The sequence below is a fragment of the Furipterus horrens genome, unplaced genomic scaffold, assembly GCF_987537825.1.
Source record: "Furipterus horrens unplaced genomic scaffold, mFurHor1.1.pri manual_scaffold_1, whole genome shotgun sequence".
Taxonomy (NCBI): domain Eukaryota; kingdom Metazoa; phylum Chordata; class Mammalia; order Chiroptera; family Furipteridae; genus Furipterus; species Furipterus horrens.
The window spans coordinates 213,846-237,440 of NW_028327171.1; the positions used below are offsets into that span (position 1 = coordinate 213,846).

At 44.2% G+C, this 23,595-nt stretch overlaps 1 protein-coding gene across 1 annotated transcript in view; it reads right to left on the minus strand.

Moving 5' to 3' along the window:
* Window positions 1-22,602, minus strand: part of LTN1 (listerin E3 ubiquitin protein ligase 1) — a 46,527-nt gene extending 23,925 nt beyond the window's left edge. The window contains exons 1-14 of the mRNA XM_090270923.1: window positions 22,561-22,602; window positions 18,624-18,827; window positions 17,789-17,887; window positions 17,058-17,288; window positions 14,876-14,928; window positions 14,133-14,313; window positions 9,288-9,461; window positions 8,315-8,505; window positions 7,452-7,587; window positions 5,875-6,684; window positions 5,507-5,548; window positions 2,524-2,713; window positions 1,850-2,089; window positions 445-598 (exon numbers count right to left, since the gene is read on the minus strand). Coding sequence (XP_090127049.1) covers window positions 445-598; window positions 1,850-2,089; window positions 2,524-2,713; window positions 5,507-5,548; window positions 5,875-6,684; window positions 7,452-7,587; window positions 8,315-8,505; window positions 9,288-9,461; window positions 14,133-14,313; window positions 14,876-14,928; window positions 17,058-17,288; window positions 17,789-17,887; window positions 18,624-18,827; window positions 22,561-22,602 — 2,747 coding nt within the window. The remainder of the gene's footprint in view (window positions 1-444; window positions 599-1,849; window positions 2,090-2,523; window positions 2,714-5,506; window positions 5,549-5,874; window positions 6,685-7,451; window positions 7,588-8,314; window positions 8,506-9,287; window positions 9,462-14,132; window positions 14,314-14,875; window positions 14,929-17,057; window positions 17,289-17,788; window positions 17,888-18,623; window positions 18,828-22,560) is intronic.
* Window positions 22,603-23,595: the final 993 nt, after the last annotated feature.

Genomic DNA, 23,595 nt, shown 5'->3' on the forward strand with positions numbered 1-23,595 from the left:
AAACGGATGTGACTCAAGCCCACAAGCCCCGAGATGCGTCTGCTGAGCCTTCACTGTTACGTGTGGACTGAGACGCGGACCATGTCTGCAATTCAAATACCTTAACACAGTGGCTGTCAGACCCCGAAAGCTAACCAACACAACGCGACCACTGTGTGAGCCGGCCAGGAGAGATGACGGCTGTGCGCCGCACCAGGCAGAGCCGGAGCAGCCCCAGCAGCCCCTCACTGACCACAGACCAGGAGGGCAGCAGGTCTGCTAGGAGACATTCTTCAATTCAGTGAGTTTAAAACAAATCCTTCTAGAAAATCCTCTTGGGAGTTCTACCGATTTCTTACAGGACAAGTCACTTTTCATAGGCCCTCATAGTAATTACGAAACCTTGTTTAAGGACAATGACCGAGTATTAAGAGGTGCTGTGCACCTGAGCCCCCCGACGGTTACCTCTGGGTGTCCAGAGAGGAGGCCTGCACCTGGTTCTTCAGCCACAGTGCAGACAGGCGCAGGAAGGCGCTCTGCGGGCCCGCGCGGCCCGTGTGCTGCACCAGTGCATCCAGACCAGAGAGCCAAGTCTTCTTCAGTTTACAGACCAGGAAGTCTAAAACCAAGATGTCAACAGTAACTTGTAATCCCACTGAAGTCATCACAGTCATTACAAAATGTCTAAAAGAACTCACTGCAGGTCTCAGGTTATTAAGGTTCCATTCAAAAGAGAACAGAAATTCCTATTAGTATTCAACTGTCACACAAAATAATTATTTCATAAATATGCAATAACACAAACTAGCTCATGCCACATACGGTAAAAATGGTAAGATTTTTAAAGTTAGCTTTCTTTCTGCTCTGAACCAATTTATAAGAACGCTGTCCTTTGGAGATGTGAAAAATACTGGGCTGGCCAAAAAGTTCGTTTGGTTTTTTCCGTAAGATGGCTCTAGTAGCACTTAGTTGTCCTTAACTTTATTCCAAACAATTTCGTTAAATTGCATTGTGACAGCTGTCATACCATTTAAAAGAAACATCAAAACTGGTGAATTTTTGTACAGCCATTTTAATATTTAACATGGAAGAATATAAACATTTTTGGCATATTATATTTCATTATGTTAAGAAAGGTAAAAGCACAACTGAAATACAAAACATGATCTGTGCAGTGTATGGAGAAGGTGCTGTGACTGACCGAGCGTGTCAGAAGTGGACCGCAAAGTTCTGTGCTGGAGTTTTCTCGCTGAATGACGCTGTGCAGTTGAGTAGACCAGGTGAAGTTGATAGCAATCAAATTAAGACATGAATTGAGAACCAACATTATACCACACTGACAGCTGACATACTCACAATATCCAAATCAATGAAGTTATTGGTGAAAACGAAAAATGTGCATTGTATTTTGGCCTTTTGGCCAACCCAATAGTATACTTTTTCCAAATGGACAAGTTATTACTAAAGAAAGGGTTGGAAAGGAAGGCTCTCTATCAATAGTATTTTTAGAATATTTCCTTCTTAAATAATTATAAATTAACACACAAGAATATAGTCCTTAAAAAGGCAATCTCAATTTCATTTTGATACACAGCAACATTGAATGTTTCTGACTATTTAAGAGGAGAGAATTAAGATACAACACCTTCCAAAACTATTTCCTTGATATCAAGAACTTCAGACATCATGTCTACACACATCTTTAACTTGGTTTTTAAAGCTAAAAGGGTTTACAATCTGAGTCCCTTACTCAAAATGGTTTCAACTTTCAAACACATAATAGGATTCAATTAATAAAGCCTTGGCACTGACACTGTGAAGGTCAGAGCCGGAGATTCCCAATAAAAACATTTGAGCAGTAGGCTATTACCTGACAAAGGTGTTTTTTCTCTGCTCTGAGCACATAACTGAAAGAGAGTTAATAATAAATCTTCAGATGATGGCATGAGCAAGCATCCTCTCGCTGAGCTGAAATAGGCATAGGCCACATCACAGACAAAAGACACTGGAGAGTCATTATTTTCAGCCTCTGACAATTTCTTTGCTTTGGACAAAGTTTCATGAAGTTTAACAATAATTCTTTCAACATATACTTCTCCAATCAAGTAATCTAGAGAAAAAAAAACAGAAATAGACAAAAATTAAAAAATATCAACAGTATAATTCTGAATACCTTTCAACTTGAGTCTTTGTATGTTTATTTTTAAAAAGGTGCTGGTGTATCAGACACAAGACAGTCATATCAACAAATAAATCACAAATTAAAGGCCTCACGTAAAAAAAGCAGTTTTAAATTTAATTTAAAAAGCAATGCTATACAAAATTAGGATGAAGAGCTTTGCTAAATTCAAACCCCTTGGAATAAAAAACAAAATACTGAATGTCATCCGAGTCATGCTACAAAGATAATAAACATTTAGGGCACTTAAATAATTAAAATATTTTAGTGAATTACGTCTCGTATTCTCAACCAGTAATATGAAATCCCCCCAAAAGTGACAGGGTTATTCCCTACTGAAAAACGAAAGTCACATTTTTGCCTACCATTTTTAACGTGTTGGGATAACACCAAGCTTAAAAGAGTCCATCTTTCTGAGAAGTAAGGTTCAGAAGTTACTGTGGATTCCAAGTCCTTATTGCAAAGATGATCCGCCAAGGTTACCAATTTCTCTCCAAGGACATCTCCTTTCAGCCAGGAAATCACTAAAGCACATTTCTCTGGACTAGAGCATGCCTAAAACCATACAATTAAAGCAACGATTAGAAGCAACACCAAGATGCCTATGTGCCTAGTCTTACTTCCTGTGCCAAGACTCCCTGAGTTCCTCCTGTGCCCTCAGTGCTGAGCCTGGCAGCCTCCCTGTCTCCCCAAAGCCTCCCTCACTGCACCCCATGCTCTGCTCACCCATTTTGCCAGCTACGTCCCCAAGTCCCATCGACTTTTTGAGATTCAGGACAAATCCCACCTGCTTTACGAGGTCTCCCCCATCCTCCTCAGCCCATCCTCATCACTGATCTTCTCTGAATTTCTAAAGCACTTACTGGATTGTATTACTATTTACCTGTCTCATCTGTGTGTGTCTTGCGTTCAATGAGACTCTAGCTCAGAGCAGACACAGTCTAAAACTGCTTTGACACCTGCTATCAGCACTGCAGGTGTGTTCAAAAATGTATGGCTGGACTTTGAAGACAGATTTTTAAAACATGCTCTATATTCAATTTTTGTTCGTTAATTTTGCTAAAATTGAAGCACAATTAATATATAATAATGGTAAGTTACTTTAATATGAATAACGGTACTTATTATTATTTTAATATATCCTTTGAAATAGTCACTGGGGCCAGACATGTGACAGCAACTAGTTTATTTTCACGGGGTGAAGCAAGGAAAACACTGTGAATACACCCCAAAAGTATGCTCATCCATGTTCCCAGAGCGTCTTTTGCTTTAAGGGTTGAGAAGAAAGGAATCTGCAATTTGGTTCATTTCAAAGCCATCTCGAAAGAAAGAAAGAAAGAAAAAAACAAAACCAAGTGTGGACTGGATAATGCCTGAAAAACTTTATGTTTTTACTTAAAAAATTCTAGGTAACCACAGCTTTTATTTTAGCCCAAACTTTACCACTGCTCTGGCTTTATGACCTTGGACACATCTCATATTCAACCTGGGTCTATTTCCTAATATGAAAAATGAACATCAACCTAGAAAACCTCTAAGGTTCTTTTCTGCATGCAACATGCAGGTTTGTTTTTAAAGAAGGCGGCTTTAGGACTGTACTCATAAAGTATGATGTTGCAAAAAAACCAAGAAAAACTAGAGTTTACACGGCTATAAAATTGGCTTTCCTAATACAGTTTATCAAAAAAGACCAGTCCATTTTATAGAACCCTACAGAATCCAGAAAATAATCCTCTGAATAAAATGTGCCCCATGTTAGCAAGACACGAAGTCCAGCTTCTCCATGCTCTAAGACACCTACAGGACAACACTGCCCGGCAGAAGACAGTCTCCCAAACACGTGTATCCAGACCATGCGGCAGGTCCACCTCTGAGCTGCAAAAGGGGGGAGCATTCTCTTACCACACTGTTAGCTCCCCTTACTCTGGTTTTAGACTTATCAAAGAGCTTTCTGTTAATTTGGCTTTCCACGGAGCCTGCCTATAGGGAGAAAAGGTACTGGATGAGCTAATGCAAAAGATGTGCCTGGTAAGTTACATTTCTCACTGAAAAATACTAATGTATGTTTTTTATAAAAAATAAACTGCTGGTATAGTTTCAGTTTTGCAAGATGACAAAGCTCTGGAAACTGGGTGCACAATAAAGGGAATATACCAACAGTACTGAACTACACACTTAGAAATGGTCAGAATGGGAAAATTTACGTTGTGTTTTATGCCATAATTTTAAGATAGAAAAAAACTCATAAGTTAAAATGTTATCTGTGTAAAACTTAAAAATAATCCAAAAAGCTAAAATAAAATTTTAAGTAGTCATAACATTTCTATGGTTGGAAATGTGTTAATTATATTATTTACATCTTCATTAGGAAATAATACTTAAGCTATTTTTAACTTTCTAAATTGTTTTATGTTCCTTGATTTCATTATTCTCATCATTAATTTTCTTATTAAGTTGCCATCAAAGGCTGGAAGATTTTTAATTTGCTTTCATAGTATTCCAGAGTTGGGCCAACAATCTCCTGATATATTCTAGCCAGAACGAGAACCACTGAGTCCATTTCTATGGAAGGAAAAATGACTAGGATAAGAGTAAATAATACCTGTAGCCTTCATTTAAAAAATAAAAATATTTGCTCTGGCTGGTGTGGCTCAGTGGAATGAGCGCCGGCCTGCAAACCAAAGGGTTGCGGGTTCGATTCCCAGTCAGGGCACAGGCCTGGGTTGTGGGCCAGGTCCCCAGTTGGGGGTGTGCAAGAGGCAACCACACATTGATGTTTCTCTCCCTCTCCTTCTCCTTCCCTTCCCATCTCTCTAAAAATAAAGAAAAAAAATCTTTAAAAAAAACCTGAAACAGTTTGCACTCTCCCTCTGGGGAGCACACAGGCGTCTTTGCTGTCCGGCTCCTACCACCCCGCCCGCACCGGCCAAGGGCGTGACCTTTGCTGTCTGCTCCCCTCAGCTCCAAGGCCATTCTTTTGCTCTGTAATTTGCTTCCGGAGCCCATGCAGCCCCCTGGCTCCCTTCTACTTTGTGACTTTCTAAGTAAACTCTCCCTTAGAATTTAAATAAATAAACAATAAAGTGTTGACCTTTCCCTTTGTTCCTGCCAGGGAAGAAGCACTGGATTTCCCAGAGTCTGTTCATTCTCCCCTGACATTTCTAACCTGAAAAACCCTCTAGCAAGGGAAGCACCAAATGTCTTCCCAAACAGTGGGAAGTTAGATAATGAGGAGCCCCTCTAACAGACATGTGACCACATACCCATGTATGACTATGACTGTGGGTTTAGTTTCTCTACACCCATAAATACAAAATGAAAAAGAGAAGAAAACAATCCCTAAGATACCTTCTCAATGACCTGAAGAACTGAATTCCATTTCAGATCCACCTGAAACAAGAGTCAGAAATAATCACTGGAAGGAACAGTAAACATTTACAAGTAAAGTGGCCGTGTGACCACTGCAAAAATAACACTTTCCAGTTGGTCCAATTCCCCCTTTTGTTACCAAGCTTTTATCGCGACCCCATGTCTACTGAACACCCACCCGACGTCTCACACACTTGCCGAGTCACAAGCCACCTATTGCTGCCTCTACAGTGACCTTCGCAGTCAGGAAACAATGCAGACACCACCCCGCGGGCCTCCTCCTCCTCACCTACGACCATGTGCCAGGGGAAACCGTTCCAGTTTGAAAAGAGGTGAGACAGAAATACCTCGGTTAGATCATCCAAGACATCTTTCCTTTCCTTATCGCTATCACAGCAACGGAGGGCACTGCACAAAATGTCCACCAGGAACCCAGCGTCCTTCCTCTGGTCTTCATTTAGCCAACCGCTTAGTTTCTGGTATAAAAACTGCACTGCGGGATTTGTTTGTGCAAGTTTGGCTATTTCAAGAGGTTTGGATTTGATAATACCCTGCTTTTCATCACCTAGTAGCATCTTAAATACTTTGGTTGAAGAGAAGAAATTGAGCAGAGTGGAAAGGAACCTTAGGTGCTGCTCGGACTTCTGTTCACTGACCAAACGGATACTCCTCTCTGCGAGTCTGCAGACTAAGTCTTCCAGAGGTCTCTTCCGCAGCGGAGACAGGAGGTCTGAACGGCTGCAGGGGAGGGGCGGGCCAGCTGCTCGCTCACTGCCCTCACTGCCCTCTCCCTCAGAGGAGACACACTTTTCATTCTCTGCGTTACTCTCAGGCACCTCATCAGCAAACCTAACCTTACCCACTTTTTTCTTATTTGACTTCAATGAGCTCTTTGGCTTTTGAAGGGCCTGTAATAGGTTAGATACACCCAAAACAGACTTAACATCAGCTTCTGGGTCACTGATTTTCTCAAAACAGATTTCTGATAGTCTTTCCCAGAAATTCAGTAGCACTTTCTCCAAGTTGTGAGCAGTTTTATCATCTTTTTCCATATCTGCTTTGGCTTCCCAAGAACTTAAAGTTTCTGCCAAATAGTCAAATAGTTGCCCATCCTGCAATCTTTGGTCTTGGAGAACTGCATCAATCACAGGGATCAACTAAAAGAGAAGGTGAAAGAGAAAAGTTCAGTGTTCAGGAGAAATAAAATTTAAACCAGATAGTTGTATAACATTATAGATTTTCATATTTAATACATGAAAAACAAGGATTTTCTCCCAGAACTCTGAAAAGTTAACTTGAAAACCATTTTCATATCATATAAAGAACTTAATGATTTCACTGTATTTCCCCCAAACTACTTCATTTTTATGTTATAAATGACCAACATTACTGGTCATTAACAAATAGTATACTTTTCTTTGCATTTCTGAAAATATTCAAGCTTTTTCTTTTTTCCTAAGCTAATATGAAAGACGCAGAGGACTCACAGAATTCAGAGCCCTTTTCCTTGAGTTACAAAGAGAAGTTAACTATCTGAGACAGCAACTAGGATTTGACTTCTATTTCATTAATTAACTTCCTACCACAGGAGCCGCATTCCGCTCCCATCACCGATTCTAAAAGCCAAGCACAGTTGTTCACAAAAGGCTACGTGTACTTGAGTATTTCAGAGATAATAAGATAACTGTTACCTTATTTAAACAATACAAAAGATCACAAATAGCATCTTCTAAATTTTGTTTTGCATTTCAACTCTAAAAACAGTCAGGGTTTCTTCATCCAGAGACTAGTCCTCAGGCAATACTGTACCGACTATGAAACCTTTACGAGGACGGCTAGTTAGTAAACGTGGCGACAAGACAGAATGCACCCGATCGTTCAGAGTCGGCGTGGAAAAGCACTGATGGTTTTACACTATAAATACCTGGTCATTGATGAGCATCTCCTCCATCTCTTCCTCACCTAAGTTTTGCTGCATTATAAAACGTAAGCAATCAAAAAAAGCAGATATCACTGCTGAGCTTTCGGAGAGGCTGGTTTTGATTCTCTCTGTTGATAGCCTAAGAAATAATACATAATTGTGGCTTACTTTCATCAAAAAAGAGTATTAGCAACTCAGAAACATTAAAATAGTCACAAAAAAGGCATCATACCAAAAGGACTTTTTAAAACAAAATTTTTAAGCAAAAAACGAAAAACAAGTAACAAAAATGTAGCTTGATTAGAATGTGACATTGAAGAAGTGTGAAAAAAAGCCTATTTTCAAAAACTGTCAAAGAAGATAACACATTTATTTTCTAGTCATGAACAAATCCAGCTACAAATTTGAAAAAGGTGAAAAATGTGAAAGAAAATTTAAATCAGTAATAAAATTGGGTATCTCTTATTTATTAAGTTCAACAAATACACTGAAATAATTTTTAATTGTGACTTTAAACTTCCATGTGTCCGTGGACTTTTAAAAACTTACAGGTTTGTTTTCTGCATCTCTGCATTTGTTACTTCTCAATGTACAGAACAACGGCTCATTTGAAAAATGGCCTCTGCAACCCACAGGTCTTTAACACACGTGCCTCGTTCTCTGCGTCATACTAGCACTGAAACCTTGCACATACCCATGAAAAAAATTCCAAATTAATTCTCTGAAAACTTGAAAGTGTTTAATGAACAGCAAAACAATTTGGGGGAAATTTAAAGAAGAAAGACAATACGTCTACACTATTCTACCCATCTGTGGAAACAAGAAAAGTCTCTTTTGCTTTGACGTCTACACGGTCAGTCTCTTACCCTATGACAAATGCGGTGAGGAAGCTTCTGAAGAAGTCCAGCTTCGGCTCTGTGACGGGCTCAGGGAGCTGGCTGATGAACGGCAGAAGGTACGGGTACGTGACAGTAGCCAGACCCCGACCACCTTCACGAACCACAGCCAACAGCTTGGGAAACACACTTTTTTTTGCATTTACATGAAGCCAACAGTCCTAATCAGAGAAAAGATGATAAGACTAAAGATCATAAACATACTTTTCCCAATAAAGAGAGAAGACACAGGTCTCAAAAAAAAAAAAAAAAAATCAGGTATTCTATCTAAAGAGACTAACATCTCTCACTGCAATTAAAAACTAAAACTCTGAACCCTAAGAAACGTATTACATACAGTAATCATGTATCCCAAATGCTTCCAGGGTGCTGTTCATCAGAAATAATGATTTAGCTTTGAGCATTTGCATGAAAGCTGCTTTCTAAGAGGGACGGCAGTTCTGAGTGCTACACACAAGGCTCAGAGATGCCGGCTTCCACGGGCCACGCAGGAATGCATGGCAGCGGCTGCGCAGACAGTAAATACACACTCTGCCGTTTTAGTCACTTTCAGATCTACACCAAGTTTTGGATTAAGTATTTTATTTCCAAGACAGCATTTTTTCCCAATTAAGTTTTCGGTATTATAACCTAATAAGCTCTCTACCAGTGACTTTAAAACACACAGCACCTGACGGCTCTGTCAGAGGCACTGACCTCTGTCCCCTCAGGCTGCCAATTTAACAAATGACAAGAGCCAACACAACAGTGCCCTCTGGTGTGAATAAAGCCAAATTCAACCTTTTTTTTTTTTTTTTTTTTTTGGTCAGATAGGAAAAAATACATTTTCTGGTGTGGGGCAGACTCTTAATAATCAGTTGACGGTGCCCTGAGATGAAAACGGTCGACAGCCGCCAACCCACGACAAGGACCCCACAGGGCGGAGCGCACCACCCCCACCCACCTCGACAGTGGTCAGGGTGTACAGCACGGCCTCCCAGAGCGCGGGGCACACCACGGGGTCACTGTCGTCAATGCTGAGCAGAACAGTGGCGCTCACTCGGGAAGCCTGCTCCCTCATCAGCTGGGGAGTACGCTGGCACAAAGCAGAAACTAACTCAAAGTAAGCAGAGCGGATCTAAAAGGAAAAACGGAACCAGAGTTAAATTGGAGCCAAGCGGAACTACGACAAGCTTTTATTTATGGTAAGGGCAGATGGTTATTCTTACTAACCCTCCTGTTAATAAAGCTAAAAGGGCTACATAGATGCTTTAAAAAATTTTAGGGGTACAGAATGACTAAAAAGACATGAGGTGTTACCAAGCCAAAGTGAAGGCAGAAGACAAGGCAACTTCCCATCTCTTTGGCTGAAGGACACACAAACCCTCTCCAGTGGCAGAACCCTTCATCTGGGGCCTGGACTCTTCCCACAGACACGCCAGTCAGCACAGAGTTACACACAGCCACACGGAAACGACAGCACGGGCTGCTGTCAGTCACCAGAGGTGACACCTGAGCCTTTAAACCCTAGAACTGTCACTCTCAAACTCCGTGTCTACAATGCTCATTATGTTTAACAAAAGCCTAAGGAAAAGAATCTTAGAGAAAGCACAGCAGGTCTGAAAAAGCAGCAAGCACAAGACCTAATCTGAAAATAAAAAAAAATAAAAGCTCAATTCCAAAAATTGACCCGGCGAGTAGCATGACCAGACAGGTGAGGGCACCAGGGAGGCAACGACAGAGCGAGCAGATGAACACGTATGTCATCAGAGTCCCCAAGGGAGAGAAGAGAGGGAAGGAGGCAAAGGAAATGCCTGAAGAGATCAAACTGAGCGTTTTGTGAGAACCGATGAAATACACACATGTACAGGTTCAAAAAGTCCAGCACCTCCCAAGCAAGAAAAAGAGATAGAACAGTAGATTCGAGAAGAAACACAAAAATCTAAAAAGCTCATGAAGAGATGCTGCAAGTCACTGAGCGGGTGAATTAGTATTACAGAGCGACCGTCTGAATCCCCATGAGACGGGTGGGAGCACGGAGGACAGGGGCCTGGCCGAGGCTGGAGCAGGAGGCCGTGGGGGGGGTCACCGGGCGCTGACGGCCCAGCCCAGAGGGGCCCAGCCGTCCAGGCAAGCACCCAGCCCTGCTTCAGAGAAGTACAAAGCACGCCTCTACTCCTGCAGTCGGCAAGGAAGACTTTCAGAGCACGAAGTGGTGCGCGTGTGCATGCGTTACATTGTTAGCATCCTCTGGGTCTCCGTGTGCAGTGTTTCACATTTTTATGGGATTGACCTTACCGCAAGATGAAGAGAGTTTAATTGTCAAAAGGGTCGAAAGCTGGACTTCTGGCCAGGATGGAGGCCTAGACCAGCGGTTCTTACCCTTCCTAATGCCGCGACCCTTTAATGCAGCTCCGCATGTTGTGGGGACCCCCAACCATAAAATTATTTTCGTTGTTACTTCACAACTGTAATTTTGCTACTGTTATGAATCATAATGTAAATATCTGACATGCAGGATGTATTTTCATTGTTACAAATTGAACATAATTAAATCGTAGTGATTAATCACAAAAACAATATGTAAGAAGAACTATATGCACAACCAATGGGCATGGACTCGGGGGGGGGGGACAACTGGAGGGAGGGAGGTCACTGGGTGGAGGGGAACAAAGGGAAAAGGAATTGGGACAACAGTAATAGGATAAACAATAAAGGATATTTAAAAAACAAACAAACAATATGTAATTATATATGTGTTTTCTGATGGTCTTAGGTGACCCCTGTGAAAGGGTCATTTGACCCCCAAAAGGGGTCACGACCCACAGGTTGAGAACTGCTGGCCTAGACAGACATGCTGTTCCTCTGTCCACAATTAAGAAGGAATACAACTACCTCAAAACTAGAAACAACCAGAAGTTCCAGAAAATGAAACTGCACAGAAGTCCAGCAAACAAAGATATAAAGAAGAAACACTCATCCAGACAGGTAGGAGGGGCGGAGCTGGGGCGAAGAGGAAGTGGTGTCGTAGCGGCGGCAGCAGGTCAGCAGAAAGCGCAGTCACATGTTTTAAAGGGTGGGGAGTGACAGCTGGGGAGCGCTCCCAGTACCAGACCAGACTCCAAGGCTCATAATCCCAGCGCCAGGGAAAATCAAGCCTCATTGCTTCTGACTGTGCAAACCAGTGGGGGTTGGGGCAAAGGAAGAAACTGCCGGTCTCTCAGCAGAGTCCGCTTGTTTAAAGGGCCCCCAGGGTCCTAGAATGTTCACAGACCCACCCACTTAGGGAACGACGGCCAGGGCAACAACTAAAGGGGCGCCAGTCCCATATGGAAGTGGGAGAAGTGCCTGGAAAAGGGGCAAGTGCTGAGCAAGAGGCATTGTTCCCTCTCAGACCCCTCGCCCACACACAGCGCCACAACGTGGTGAAACAGGTCACTCTGTACTGATGAATCCCTAAGGCTCCACCCCTTACAACGTAACAGGTGTGACAGCTCTACCTAAGATACAGAGGCAAACAAACACAGGAGCCTGTCAAGATGAGGAAACAGAGAAGTAAGACCAAAAAGGGGAAACGGATCAAGCTTCCAGCTGGAGAACTAAACGACAAGAAGACAGCCAACCTCCCAGATGAGACTGCCAACCTAACAGACGTAAAGTTCAAAACACTGGTGATAACGATGTTCACAGGCTTGACAGTTATGCTTGAGTATGGCAAATGCATAAGGAAAGAAGTGAAGGCTGTGCTAAATGAAATGAATTAAAATCCACACAAAACCAATGCTGAAAGGAAGGAAACCAGGGTTCAAATCAATGATTTGGAACATAAGGAGGAAAAAAACAGTCAACCAGTGCAGAATGAGGAAGCAAGATTTGAAAAAAATGAGGAGACGCTTAGGAACCTCTGGGACAACTTTAAAGGTGCCAACATCCACCCTGGCTTGTATGGCTCAGTGGATCGGGTGCCGGCCTGTAAACCAGGGGGTTGCCGGTTCGTTTCCCACTCAGGGCACAGGCCTGGGTTGAGGGCCAGGTCCCCAGCTGGTGGCGAGTGTGAGGCAACGACACACTGGTGTTTCTCACCCTCTCTTTCTCCCTCTCTTCTCCTCTCTCTAGAAGTAAATTAAATATTTATAAAAAAGGTGCCAACATCTGAATCATAGGGATGCCAGAAGGAGAAGAGGAAGAGCAAGAAATTGAAAGCTTATGTAAAAAAATAATGAAGGAAAACTCCCCAAATTTGGCGAAGGAAATGCACATATGGGTCCAGAAAGCAGAGAGTCCCAAACAAGCTAGACCCAAGGAGGACCACACCAAGACACATCATGATTAAAATGCCAAAGGTTCGAGATAAAGAATCTTAAAAGCAGTAAGAGAAAAGCAGAGAGTTACCTACAAAGGGGTGCCTATAAGACTATCAGCTGATTTCTCAAAAGAAACTTTGCAGGCAAGAAGGGACTGGCAAGAAGTATTCAAGGTGATGAAAAGCAAGGACCTACAACCAAGACTACTGTATCCAGCAAAGCTGTCACTTAGAATGGAAGGGCAGATAAAACTAAAGGAGTTCATTATCACCAAGCCATTATTATACAAAATGTCAAAGGGACTTACTTAAGAAGATGATCAAAACTATGAACAGTAAAATGACAACAAACACAACTACCAACAACTGAATAAAATTAAATTAAAAAAAAAGGAAGTGCACACAGACTGAGGACACATGGATGAAGATGCTGAGTGCTGGTGGGGGCTGCAGGCATTAGGTGCCACCCCGGGGGACCGGCGGGCAGAGGCAAGGGAGGCCCACCTCTGAACACTGCAGAGCATCGGAGGCTGGGACCACATACACACAGAGGAACAGGATGGATCTAAAGTATTTTCGCACTTTTTAAAAAAGTACCACGTAGCCCTGGCCAGGTAGCTCAGTTGGTCAGTGCTGTCCCGTAACGACAAGGGTGCGAGGTCGCCCTCTGGTCAGGGCACATACAAGAAGCAACCAACGATGTATCGAGAAGTGAACAAATCGATCTCTCTCTCTTTAAATCCATGAAATAAAAATTAAAAAATTTTTACAAGTACTAAGTAAAAAGCAATAATTGAAACAGAACAACATGATACCGCTTGTACAAATTAAAAACAGATCCAAGGAGGTGGTGACGTGCTGAGAGAGAAAACGCGTATTCGCTGAGCTCCACTCAGGTGTGACCCCAGTGCGACTGTGTGTGAGTTCCATGGTAACGGATCAACAATATATATTAAGGTGTCTTTAAACAGACAGAAAGCAATATTATATGTATTAACCAAGTGACAGAAGTGCTGGGACAAGAGACTCAAAAAAACCTGATCCCATACTTCCCCTTCCCTGAGAACAACTCTTCAGTGTCCACTCATTCAGCATTTCTGGGGACTCTGGACCCCAGTTATCACCATGATGAGAATTAACCACACAAACAAAAGGAGGACGCACATCAAGCACATGCAGAATGGGGAGCTGGAGAATGGAGACGCAGAAACAGAAGGGAAAAGTAAATTCATTCAACGAGAAGAGCCTTGCACACACCAACAATTTAGTCAGCGTGCCAGGAATGGAGGATGATAATGCAACTCTGAATCCCCAGTCCAAACAATTAAGTAAAAAAGTGAAAACACAGTAACTTTCTGGTAAGAGAGGCATTTCAGCGCCACCATGAAGATTGTTTGTAGTAGAGTTTTAAACATAAACAATACACATAAAGGCTAAATATAAACTAACAAGCTCAGGAGGGAAAAGGAACCAGAGAAATGTCTTCAGTGAGACAGGGGAGGACACCTGAGGCATGCTGTGCTTCCCGTACTTCCAGAACTTGCTCTGTGACAGGAGGGACCTGAACTTCTCTTCCAGAGACTCAAGCTCGTGATCAGGTAAGAGGCAAAGCAACTTCTTCAAGGCCAGTAAGGAACAAGTCACAACCCGATAGAATTTGGCTTCTCTCTCCTCCTCTGGAACAGTTCTTATTGTGAAAACAAAAGAAATACGTGTAAGGATTGAGTATAAGCCAAACTACCTATTTGGCACTTCTATTTTAAATGTTTTATCATTAAATACCTACCAAAGCTGCTTTACTTCTATATTCTGTTCTTCCTGTGCCAACCCCGCCACCCCCAGAACACAAGCACGCGCAGACTTCTAACCGTGTACTTTCACACAACACAGGTGAGAGCGCATGTAAGGCGGCCCCCGGCAGCCAGGCCACAGCGTTCAAGCACGAAGGCCGCTCGGCCTCTGGACCCCTAACAGTCTGATTAGCACACAGAGAAGTGAGGGGACAGTAACCCCTCTTTCCACAGAACTAGTGACAGTTTTCCAGCTATTTTCACCTGGCCCCCAGATGATTCCCGAGAAAGCAGGCTGCCTTGCAAGGAGAAGGCCCTAAAACGGCACCTGGCATATAGCACTAATTAGGCAGTTTCTTCTCTACGTTTCGCATCCCTTTGAAAAACATCAGAGTAAAATCACCACGTTGTGACCCCCAAGTGAACAGACCCTTCCCTGAGTTACCAGACACAACTCACTGCGGGTCACTGAGCGAATCCGGTGTTTCCTTTATCAGATGGTCCTGCAGCACCTGCAGAGGGAAATCCCAGCCTTGAGATCTTATTGGATTGTGTAAACCTCATCTTCCCTAGAAGTTTTTTCCCCTTCCCAACAATAGCAGCTGAGTTAGGTAGCAAAACTAAAAGGTTTGAACTCTGCCTGTTACTCTTTCCCGACTGTCCCCAAGGCTGGCTGCAACTGGAGTAAGAACAGGGCGCTTCTCCAAACACCTGCAGTTTCCATCAAGAGGAACTGTCTCCTGAACACTCCTGGCCTCCGGCTTCTCCACGTCTCTTGCCCACGGGGCTGAGGTGGGACAGAAACCGCACCCCACTTTCCTCTCTCCTCTTCTCCAGCTCACAGAGAATGCAGCTGTGCTCTGCTCCATCACGTAAGAATGTCTGGACTCCATCAGGAATGGTGGGTCGGCCCACTTCGGGGGACAGGACTAGCGCGAACACTGTTCCGGCATCAACTCTGCCGGCTGTCACAAGGGCTAACGTCCACTGCGCTTCTCCCCACGGCGGACAGTGCTCTGAGCACACCGCACGTGTTCCCTAGATTGGTCCTCACAGCTGCTCACTGAAGCACAAGGTAACTCCCACTGCGACAGATGAGGGAACAGAGGCACAGACGGACCTGCCCGCGGTGACACACCTGAGTGATGGAAGAGGGGACCGGAGTTCCAGGGTGTCTGACAGCCAGCACAATGCGCTCTCTGGACAGGAGAACCGAGGCCAGAGCGGGGACTAGACTGCAGGCACCGCACTGTCTTAAGCCTGATACTTGGATCTCCATTTCCCTACCTCCTCTCTGATTAGTTGGCCTTGCACTTGGGAGTGGTCCAGCCCAGCGTCTGCAGTGCACTGTGACACAGACAGCTGAGGGAAAGTAACAGGGACGAAATAACCCACTGTGTGCAGCGTCACCGACTCAGCCGCAGCAAAGCCGGTCACGAGAAACCACACGAACAAAACAACAAAGAGCCAGATCGGCCGTCTCAAAATCCATTTCCTAAAACTCTTAGGGTCCAAACTCACGACACTTCCCTAACAGTGACCACTTGATATTTAAATGACTCTTAGCCTATGGCTGGGTTAGAGAGCTCCCTCTGGGAAGATGGTTCGAGGTTCAAATCCTCTCCCTAGAAAGACAGGCTGGGGACACTCGAGATGCGAAGAACAGGAGACGTGAGAACCTAAACGGGGATGGAGGCTGCGGGAAGCTGGGGGGAGAGAACCCGGAGGCCAAGGCTGTGAGGTGACGGGAAACGGCAGGGAGGCCGAGGAGCTGACAGAGGAGAGGGGCGTGAGGGACAGGCGCAGGGTTGGGGGAGCACGGGAGCCCCACGGAGGGAGCGAGCGCGAGCCTACGGTTTTAAACCTGCAGCTGCCTCCTCACTGCTTCCACCCGCAACGTTAGGAAGCCTGGTCACCCGGTTTTCCCGTCCATAACTTCGCCACAGTGAGGAGGGAAGAAAGAAGGAAAACAGAACCAGATGCAGACAAACGGGAAGCACAGACGGCAGGGCTGATACCAGGCTGGCGAACGTGCTGGCCAAGGGAACCTGTCCGTGGGAGGACAGGTTTGTGAGGCCATTTGAAGGGCAATTCTTCAATGGCTACAAAAATTTTAAATGTTCTTATTCTTTGCCCCAACAAATGGTGACTAGAAGTGCTGGTACTTAACACTCCCACAAGGTATGAAGAGATCCATTCAGGAAAGTTCAAACTTTATAATAAAGGAATTGGGGAAAACAACAAATGTAGACTTTAAAAAGTTAACTAAACACAAAGGAATACCAGAGAGCCAGCAAGAAGAGTGAAACAGATCTGTAAACATGTCTTACTATGGAAATATGGGCGTAAGTTTAGATGTATTCTTTTTTTGGTTATATATTATAAAGCATATATCTATATTTCCTTAGGTAATATGATAGGTTAAGATTTATAAAGATGGAAAATTTAAATAATTTGGGAAGATCCAATACATGTTAGTTATATTTAAAGTGCAACATGAACACCCGTGTTGAACACTGTTCGAAAACGACAGTCTTCCGCTGGAAATGTGTCACACACGTGCTCCTGCATGATGGCAGGCAGAAGAGCTGTCGCTGCCCGTCACACTTAAGGAAAACAGACAGCAGTTTCGAGGACTTACACTTGCAATCTCGTCCTTACAGAAGGCTACGGCCTCAGGCTGCTTGCTGGGGGGAAAGGCCGCGGTGAAGGCATCCTTTGCTGCCGACGCAGCTGGGGGGTATGTGTCGCACTGAGCCAGGAGCCAATAGCCCATCACACTTTTTAAATAAGGAGCCAAGTGTTTCTTAACTTTGAGGACAAGTTTTTCAAATGCTTGTTGTGTGGCTTCTCGAACCCGGCGGTCATGGTCCTATTGCAAGTAAATAGGGTTTAAAATCACTCCAGCCCATCGAAACAAATACAGGTATTTCAGAATATGCCATGATGACTCATTAATAAGAGTTCAACTACGTACAGAGATAAATGAAAATCAGTAACTATGTGAAGAAATGGATTACATAATTTCCTCTTTCCCTCTCCCAATGAGATAAGAACAATTGTATTGAAGATAGAGTTAAGGCTAGGCCTTATACAATTAAGCAACAGATTCTCATTCTCCAATAGCAAATATATGAAGACATTAAACTGACGAAAGTTACTGTGCCTGGAAAGCATCGGTGTAATTCTGACCTAATTTTTGAAAAGAGACTCCCTATGCACCTCACACAACCCAACGATCCAACCTGCATAACCATGCCAACATAGTATTTCATAATCCTCACCAAAAACATCATGTAAATCCGACAGTCCCCATAATGTCAAGCAACAAAATGCACAGCAGAAATAAGTTAGTTAACTCTTAATACTTACAAGTGAAATTTTGCAAAAAATTCTTGGCCAGTACGGAAGAACTCCTTTTACAATTTCTGTGTCTCTCTCTGTACACATGGTTCCGAATTCTTGCATAGCCTAAAAGTAAATTATTTACACTGTTAAGGATCAACAGCCATACTATTAACTATTGATTACATTTACTCTGTTCTAGAAGCTTTGTCTATCTTATGTAATCAGAGGATACATTGTTTCTCTCTGTGCCACATGGGACTAATTTAAAGAGTTCCTTTACATCCTAGTATGGCAGAACACTTTTCAGTTGTTTTTTAAAAAAATAAAATACATGTAGACAAAAAAATCCCATTTAAAATTATAGGGTCCGCCCTGGCTGCTGTGGCTCAGTGGACTGAGTGCCGGCCTGCAAACCAAAAGGTTGCCGGTTGGATTCCTAGTCAGGGCACAGGCCTGGGTTGCAGGCAGGGTCCCCAGCTGGGCGTGTGCGAGAGGCAACCAACTGGTGTTTCTCTCCCTCTCTTCTCCTTCCCTTCCCTGCTGTAAAAATAAATAAAATCTAAAAAAAAAGAGAAAGCAAATATTTAAAAAAATAAAATTATAGGGTCAAATTATATTCTCTAATGGGAACAAAACTATACAGCCAGAAATCCAAAGTTGTTCAAAATGTGCAGAACAACACACTGATTTGTAACCTAGAAGATCAATACAAACTAAGCTTAAACCTATGTATCAGAAAAAAGTACAATTATAAAATAAATTATTAGTGTTGATTCATTTTCCTTTACATAAAATATGCCAATGATATTTTAAGAAAAGGATTATCTTAATCATTTTTTATGAAAACAATAAAACTTGCTTTTAATTTTGTTGTGACATCTTTCTTAGAAAGTTTCCGCAGCACCATTCGGAAATCAGAATCTACAAGACTGTCTATTTCTTCAGCTCCTTGAACAGCAGGGACATAACCGAGGTCACTCTGGAATGTTCCAAAACCAATAAATCCAGGTACGGTTCCCTGTTCTTTGGCAAGAAGTTCTGCAGCTCGGCCACTGTTTGAAGGCTGATAAGGAAGGAGAGAGAAATAAAATGTCACCATGAAGAGTTCCAAGTTTACCTCTGAGTTCTGCAGAGCACAATTCCTTAATAATTCCCATGGCCGAACACGCTTTTATTTGAGTTTTTTTTCCTTAGCCTAAGACCTCATGTATTGCAACGTTCCCCAAAGATAAATGTTTCTATCAGCAAGAATTTATCAATAATGATCCTAGGAACTACTTCCTAGTTTCCTAAACATCAGGAAAATGTTCTTAAAACTGTATACAATCCATTTGTGGTTCATCATATCAAGTTAACCAGTCACAACAGGATTTTAAAGACATAGAATAAGATATTTACAATCAGAGACAGCATCATGTATGGTAAGTCTAAGTGCTGCTTTACTCCCACTTTTGTATAAATAGTATGTGTAATGATGTAAAATGAACTAATCAACAGATTACATCTTTTCATTCATCCCTTCACTCCACAAGTATTTATTAAGTAACCACCAGGGAACAAGTCTAATTACAGCTGCTTCTAGACAAGGAATTCCTTGAGGACAGACACACTCACTGCCACATACTCGAACCTCTGGGCTAAAATGGTTACAAATTACATTATTATAGACATAAAAATCAATATGTTACATTAAGATACATTACCTTTTTTTTTTAATGTTTTTTATTGATTATATTGTTACAACAGTTCCAATTTTCTCCCCCTTGCTCCCCTCAGATACATTACTTTGTTTTGAACCCTAATCTCTCTGACTGATATACAATGTAACAGCCTCCTAGTACTAACAGTTAAGGGATCAGTTGTGACAGAGAAAGAAACTTTTTGAACTGCTGATAGAAATGAACATATTGTCATCTAACAAAAAATGCCTCAGTTCAATCTCCAGGATGACTTCACAACCCATCTAAACCTACCTGTTCTTATTTCTCTATAAGAATGTTCAAAAAGGGTTATCCAAATGTGTGATTCAATTTGCTTGTACTTAGCAAAATTGTGTGTGGAAAACTGTTTTGTCGTGGAATAATCTGGACTATTTCTAAACTGAAGTGGTGACCAGAAATGCAAACAATGGCCTGAATTACATTTTTTTCCCAAAATAAGAACATTTAAGACTAACTGCAAAAAAAAAAAAAAAAGTTCTCTATTTTAAAACATCATTAAAATGAGCATTATTTAATTTGTCTTTCTCAATACTAACACATGAACAAGAAGCTACAAAGAAAATGAACTACAGTTCTGAAACCTAGCCATGACGACCTTAGGACACCCTAATTTTACCTGTGACCACAGCTGTAACAGCTTTATGAGGAAGCGGAACACGGAAGTAGTATAAGAAGTTCGTGCTAGGAGCTAAAGGAGTCAAGGCTGGATTCTGAACGGACCTGAATCATCAGAGCTGGACAGTGATGAGTGGGATCAGAAGAAAAGGTATCAGGCTCCAAGTTTCCAATTTAAAAGGAACAACTTATCTTTTTTGAGTGTACTGGTTCTATCTTTTATTCAGTGTCTACTTTGAGTTTAAAATATAGTTACTGTTTCTTACTATTTACTCAGCTGAGTGTTCAATGTTTATACTCACAGTTCAAAACCCCAGAACCTTGATGCTAGTTCTGGCGGTTAAGTTTCTTACTCTACACCTCCGTCCTTCTTTTGTGTCCGTCTTCCAGAGGGGTCTGAGGTGGCACAGTTGTGACTACAGTTTCACTCCCAGACTCAGGACAGACCCTTCACGCTTGGCCTCAACCGTTCCCAGTCTGCTCCCCTGCCACTCTTTTCTTCCCTTGTTCCAGCTGAGCTGCCGGGATTTATGTTTCAGTCCCGAGCTGAAGTCAAGGGTCCCCGGATATGCCACACCCTTTCACAATCTGGTCTTTGCACAATCTTGCCTCTCCACCTGGAAATCTCTCCCTCCTTTTCATTGTCTGAGTAACTCCCACTTATCCTTCAAAACACACTCCCATTTTCAGTACTTGCTTCCCTCAGGTCAACCCCCAGTCTTTTCTGTTCTCCCACTTTCTTTTCTCCTCATAGCTCTACCATAATTCTCTGATATGTTACAATTTTCTGCATACTTATCTGTTCCTATCATTAAGGAACAAGTATGAAGGACCCATGGACAATGAACAGGGTTAGTGGGGGTGGGGGTGGGCGGGGCAAGGGAGAGCAATGGGGAAAAACTGGGACAACTGTAACTGAACAATTAAAAGGGGGGGGCACTTGGTCTGTCATCCTTGAATACACAGAACTCAGGATTCAAAGTCTTCTGCTGAATCAATGACTGCCATTCAAATCTCAGCTCTGCAAAGTCCTGGTTACATGAGCTCAGGTAAATTAATTTCTTTAAAACTCATGTTTAAAATAAGATAACTGCAGCTAAATCATTATTTGGGTTGTTGTCAAGATTAAACTTAAGTTTTTAAACCACCGTAGTGATTCCAGAAATTATCATCAAAGAATGCTAAAACCATGAGATGAAATTTTGTGGGAGAGAATAGGAAATTCCCAGCCTCAGTATATTACCTTAATAACCAATAGAAAAAGCTACCTTCACCAAGTGATTAAACAAATACCACCCTTAGTGGGACAAACAGGCACCGCATGTCCCTGCAGTGATGCACTGAGAGTCAGTGCTTCACCTACGAAGCATTCCTGGCAAAAAGCGCTTAACCTGCGCTGCCTGCTGTGGCTCAGCGGATTGAACACCCGCCTGCGAACCAAAGGGTCGCCGGTTCGATTCCCAGTCAGGGCGCAGGCCTGGGTTGCAGGTCAGGTGCCAGCTGGGGGCGTGTGAAAGGCAACCAAACACAGATGTATCTCTCCCTCTCTCTAAAAACAAGTAAATAAAATCTGTAAAAAAAAACTGCTTAACTTGAATCTAATCATAAGGAACAATTAGAAAAAGCTAAGTTAAGCAAAACAGCCGGACGAGACTCTCCCTTGTCATAAGGGAGAGGCGCTGGGAAACCGTCAAGGGCTAAGTACGGAAAAGGCCCGAGCAACCCCCGGCTGCACCCTGGGCGTCTTCTGAATGCTCTGAAAACAAAGTCACTGAAAACATCGAAGCTGCTGCAGAAACCGGAACACAGCGCTGCGTGTCATTAGCGAACAGTACCCCGCCGCGGCTACGTTTTCTCCGCGCTGTAACTGTTCACGGTTACGCAGAAGGTGGCACTATTTTTAGAACACACAGGGTTCGGGAGTTGTCATGATTCCTGCCAGCAATTCTGACGGTTCAGCAAAGCGCAGAGAAAACAAGCGCCCAGAGAGCAGCAGCTGGCGGCCCAGGCGAAGACCAGACGGGCTGTCGCCGTAACGGTCTCGCGTGTTCTTCTCTCATATTCTTCTCACACCGGGACTCCCTCCGAAGCGAACCATCGGCGGCGTCTGTTAAATGCAAAGGTCCAGGCCCCGTGCGGCCGCAGAAGGGACGCAGGCAGCGGCGGCTTGGGCTTGGACCCCGCGCCCCCGCGGCCGCCCGCGCCGTCGGCTTACCGCGGACTGCGGGTCAGAGGCCAACGGCTCGCCCCGCAGCGGCCTCCCCGCTGACGCGCTGAAGCGTCTGTGAATGAAGGGCGTGTGCGCGGGGCAGCCCGGCGTGCAGCGCCATTACTCTCCCTGCCCCGCCACCAGCTCGGACACCACTGCCAGCCGGGACGCACTCGGGGAGGTCACTCCACACTCGCGCCCACGCCGCCGCCCTGTGCGCGTCCCCGCTCGCCCGGCCACCTCGCGCTCACCCTCAGGTTCCCCTTGGTCCGCTGCTTGTTCTTCCCGCCCATGGCCGCGGTCCCACTGCACTCGCAGCCGCAGCCTCCCGGTCGACACGGCCGGACCACAACTTCCGACCGTTTCCGGAAGCCGTCCACCGAGGAACTTCCCCGGCCCTCCCCTTCCGCCACCCACCCACGCCTTCCTGCAGGCCAGCTTCCGGGCTCCCGCCGAGGTAGTGCCCGCCTGCCGGCATTGCGTCACAATTAGAGCCACGCCTCCCTGACGTCATATCTGTCCAATAGGCAGCCAAGCGTGGGTCCGCGGCGTCGAATCCCTCCTTCCCCTGTCCGGGGAGGCCAGGTTGGTTCCGAGCTGCGCAACGGGAGGCTGGTACGCGCGTGAAGAGGCGTTTTCTCACCAGGGTTGCAGCAGGACGATGTGGAAGTGGTTGTGGGGAGACCGGGAAGGGTTACAGCGTTTAAAACGCAATTATCTGCTCTGGCTGGTTTAGTGAGCGCCGGCCTGCTATCCACAAGGTTGCTGGTTCGATTCCCGGCCAGGTCCCCAGTTGGGGGCGCGCGCGCTAGGCAACTACCCGTTGAGGTTTTTCTGCCTTTTCCCCTTCCTTCCCCTCTCTCTAAAAATGAAATCCAACAAAAAGTGGGAAATTGGTTAAAAGGGATTTTAAAAGCCAAAAGAGGTTGTGGAGGTTGTGGACTGCAGCAGCAGCTAGTCCCTGGGGCGAGGGGACCCCACTTGTTGCGGGAGTCCATCCAAACCTGCAAGTGACTGGGGGTGTCACAAACCAGTCAACTGGCCGCTCCCTCTGGCGGCGTGGTGGCCAGCGATGTGGCAGTGGGGAGGGGGCAGCAGAGGGAGTCTGAGCAGCAGCGCAAGATTCGGAGGGTTCATAGGAACACCTGTCCCCATTGCCTCGTTAGCTCTTTATTCCTTCTGACTTTCCCTGACGGACACGCGGGTTGCCTGCAACTCCTTACTAAGATGAACAATGCTTGCCCCCCCACCCCCCGCCCCTCCATCGCTCTAACGAAGTCTCACTC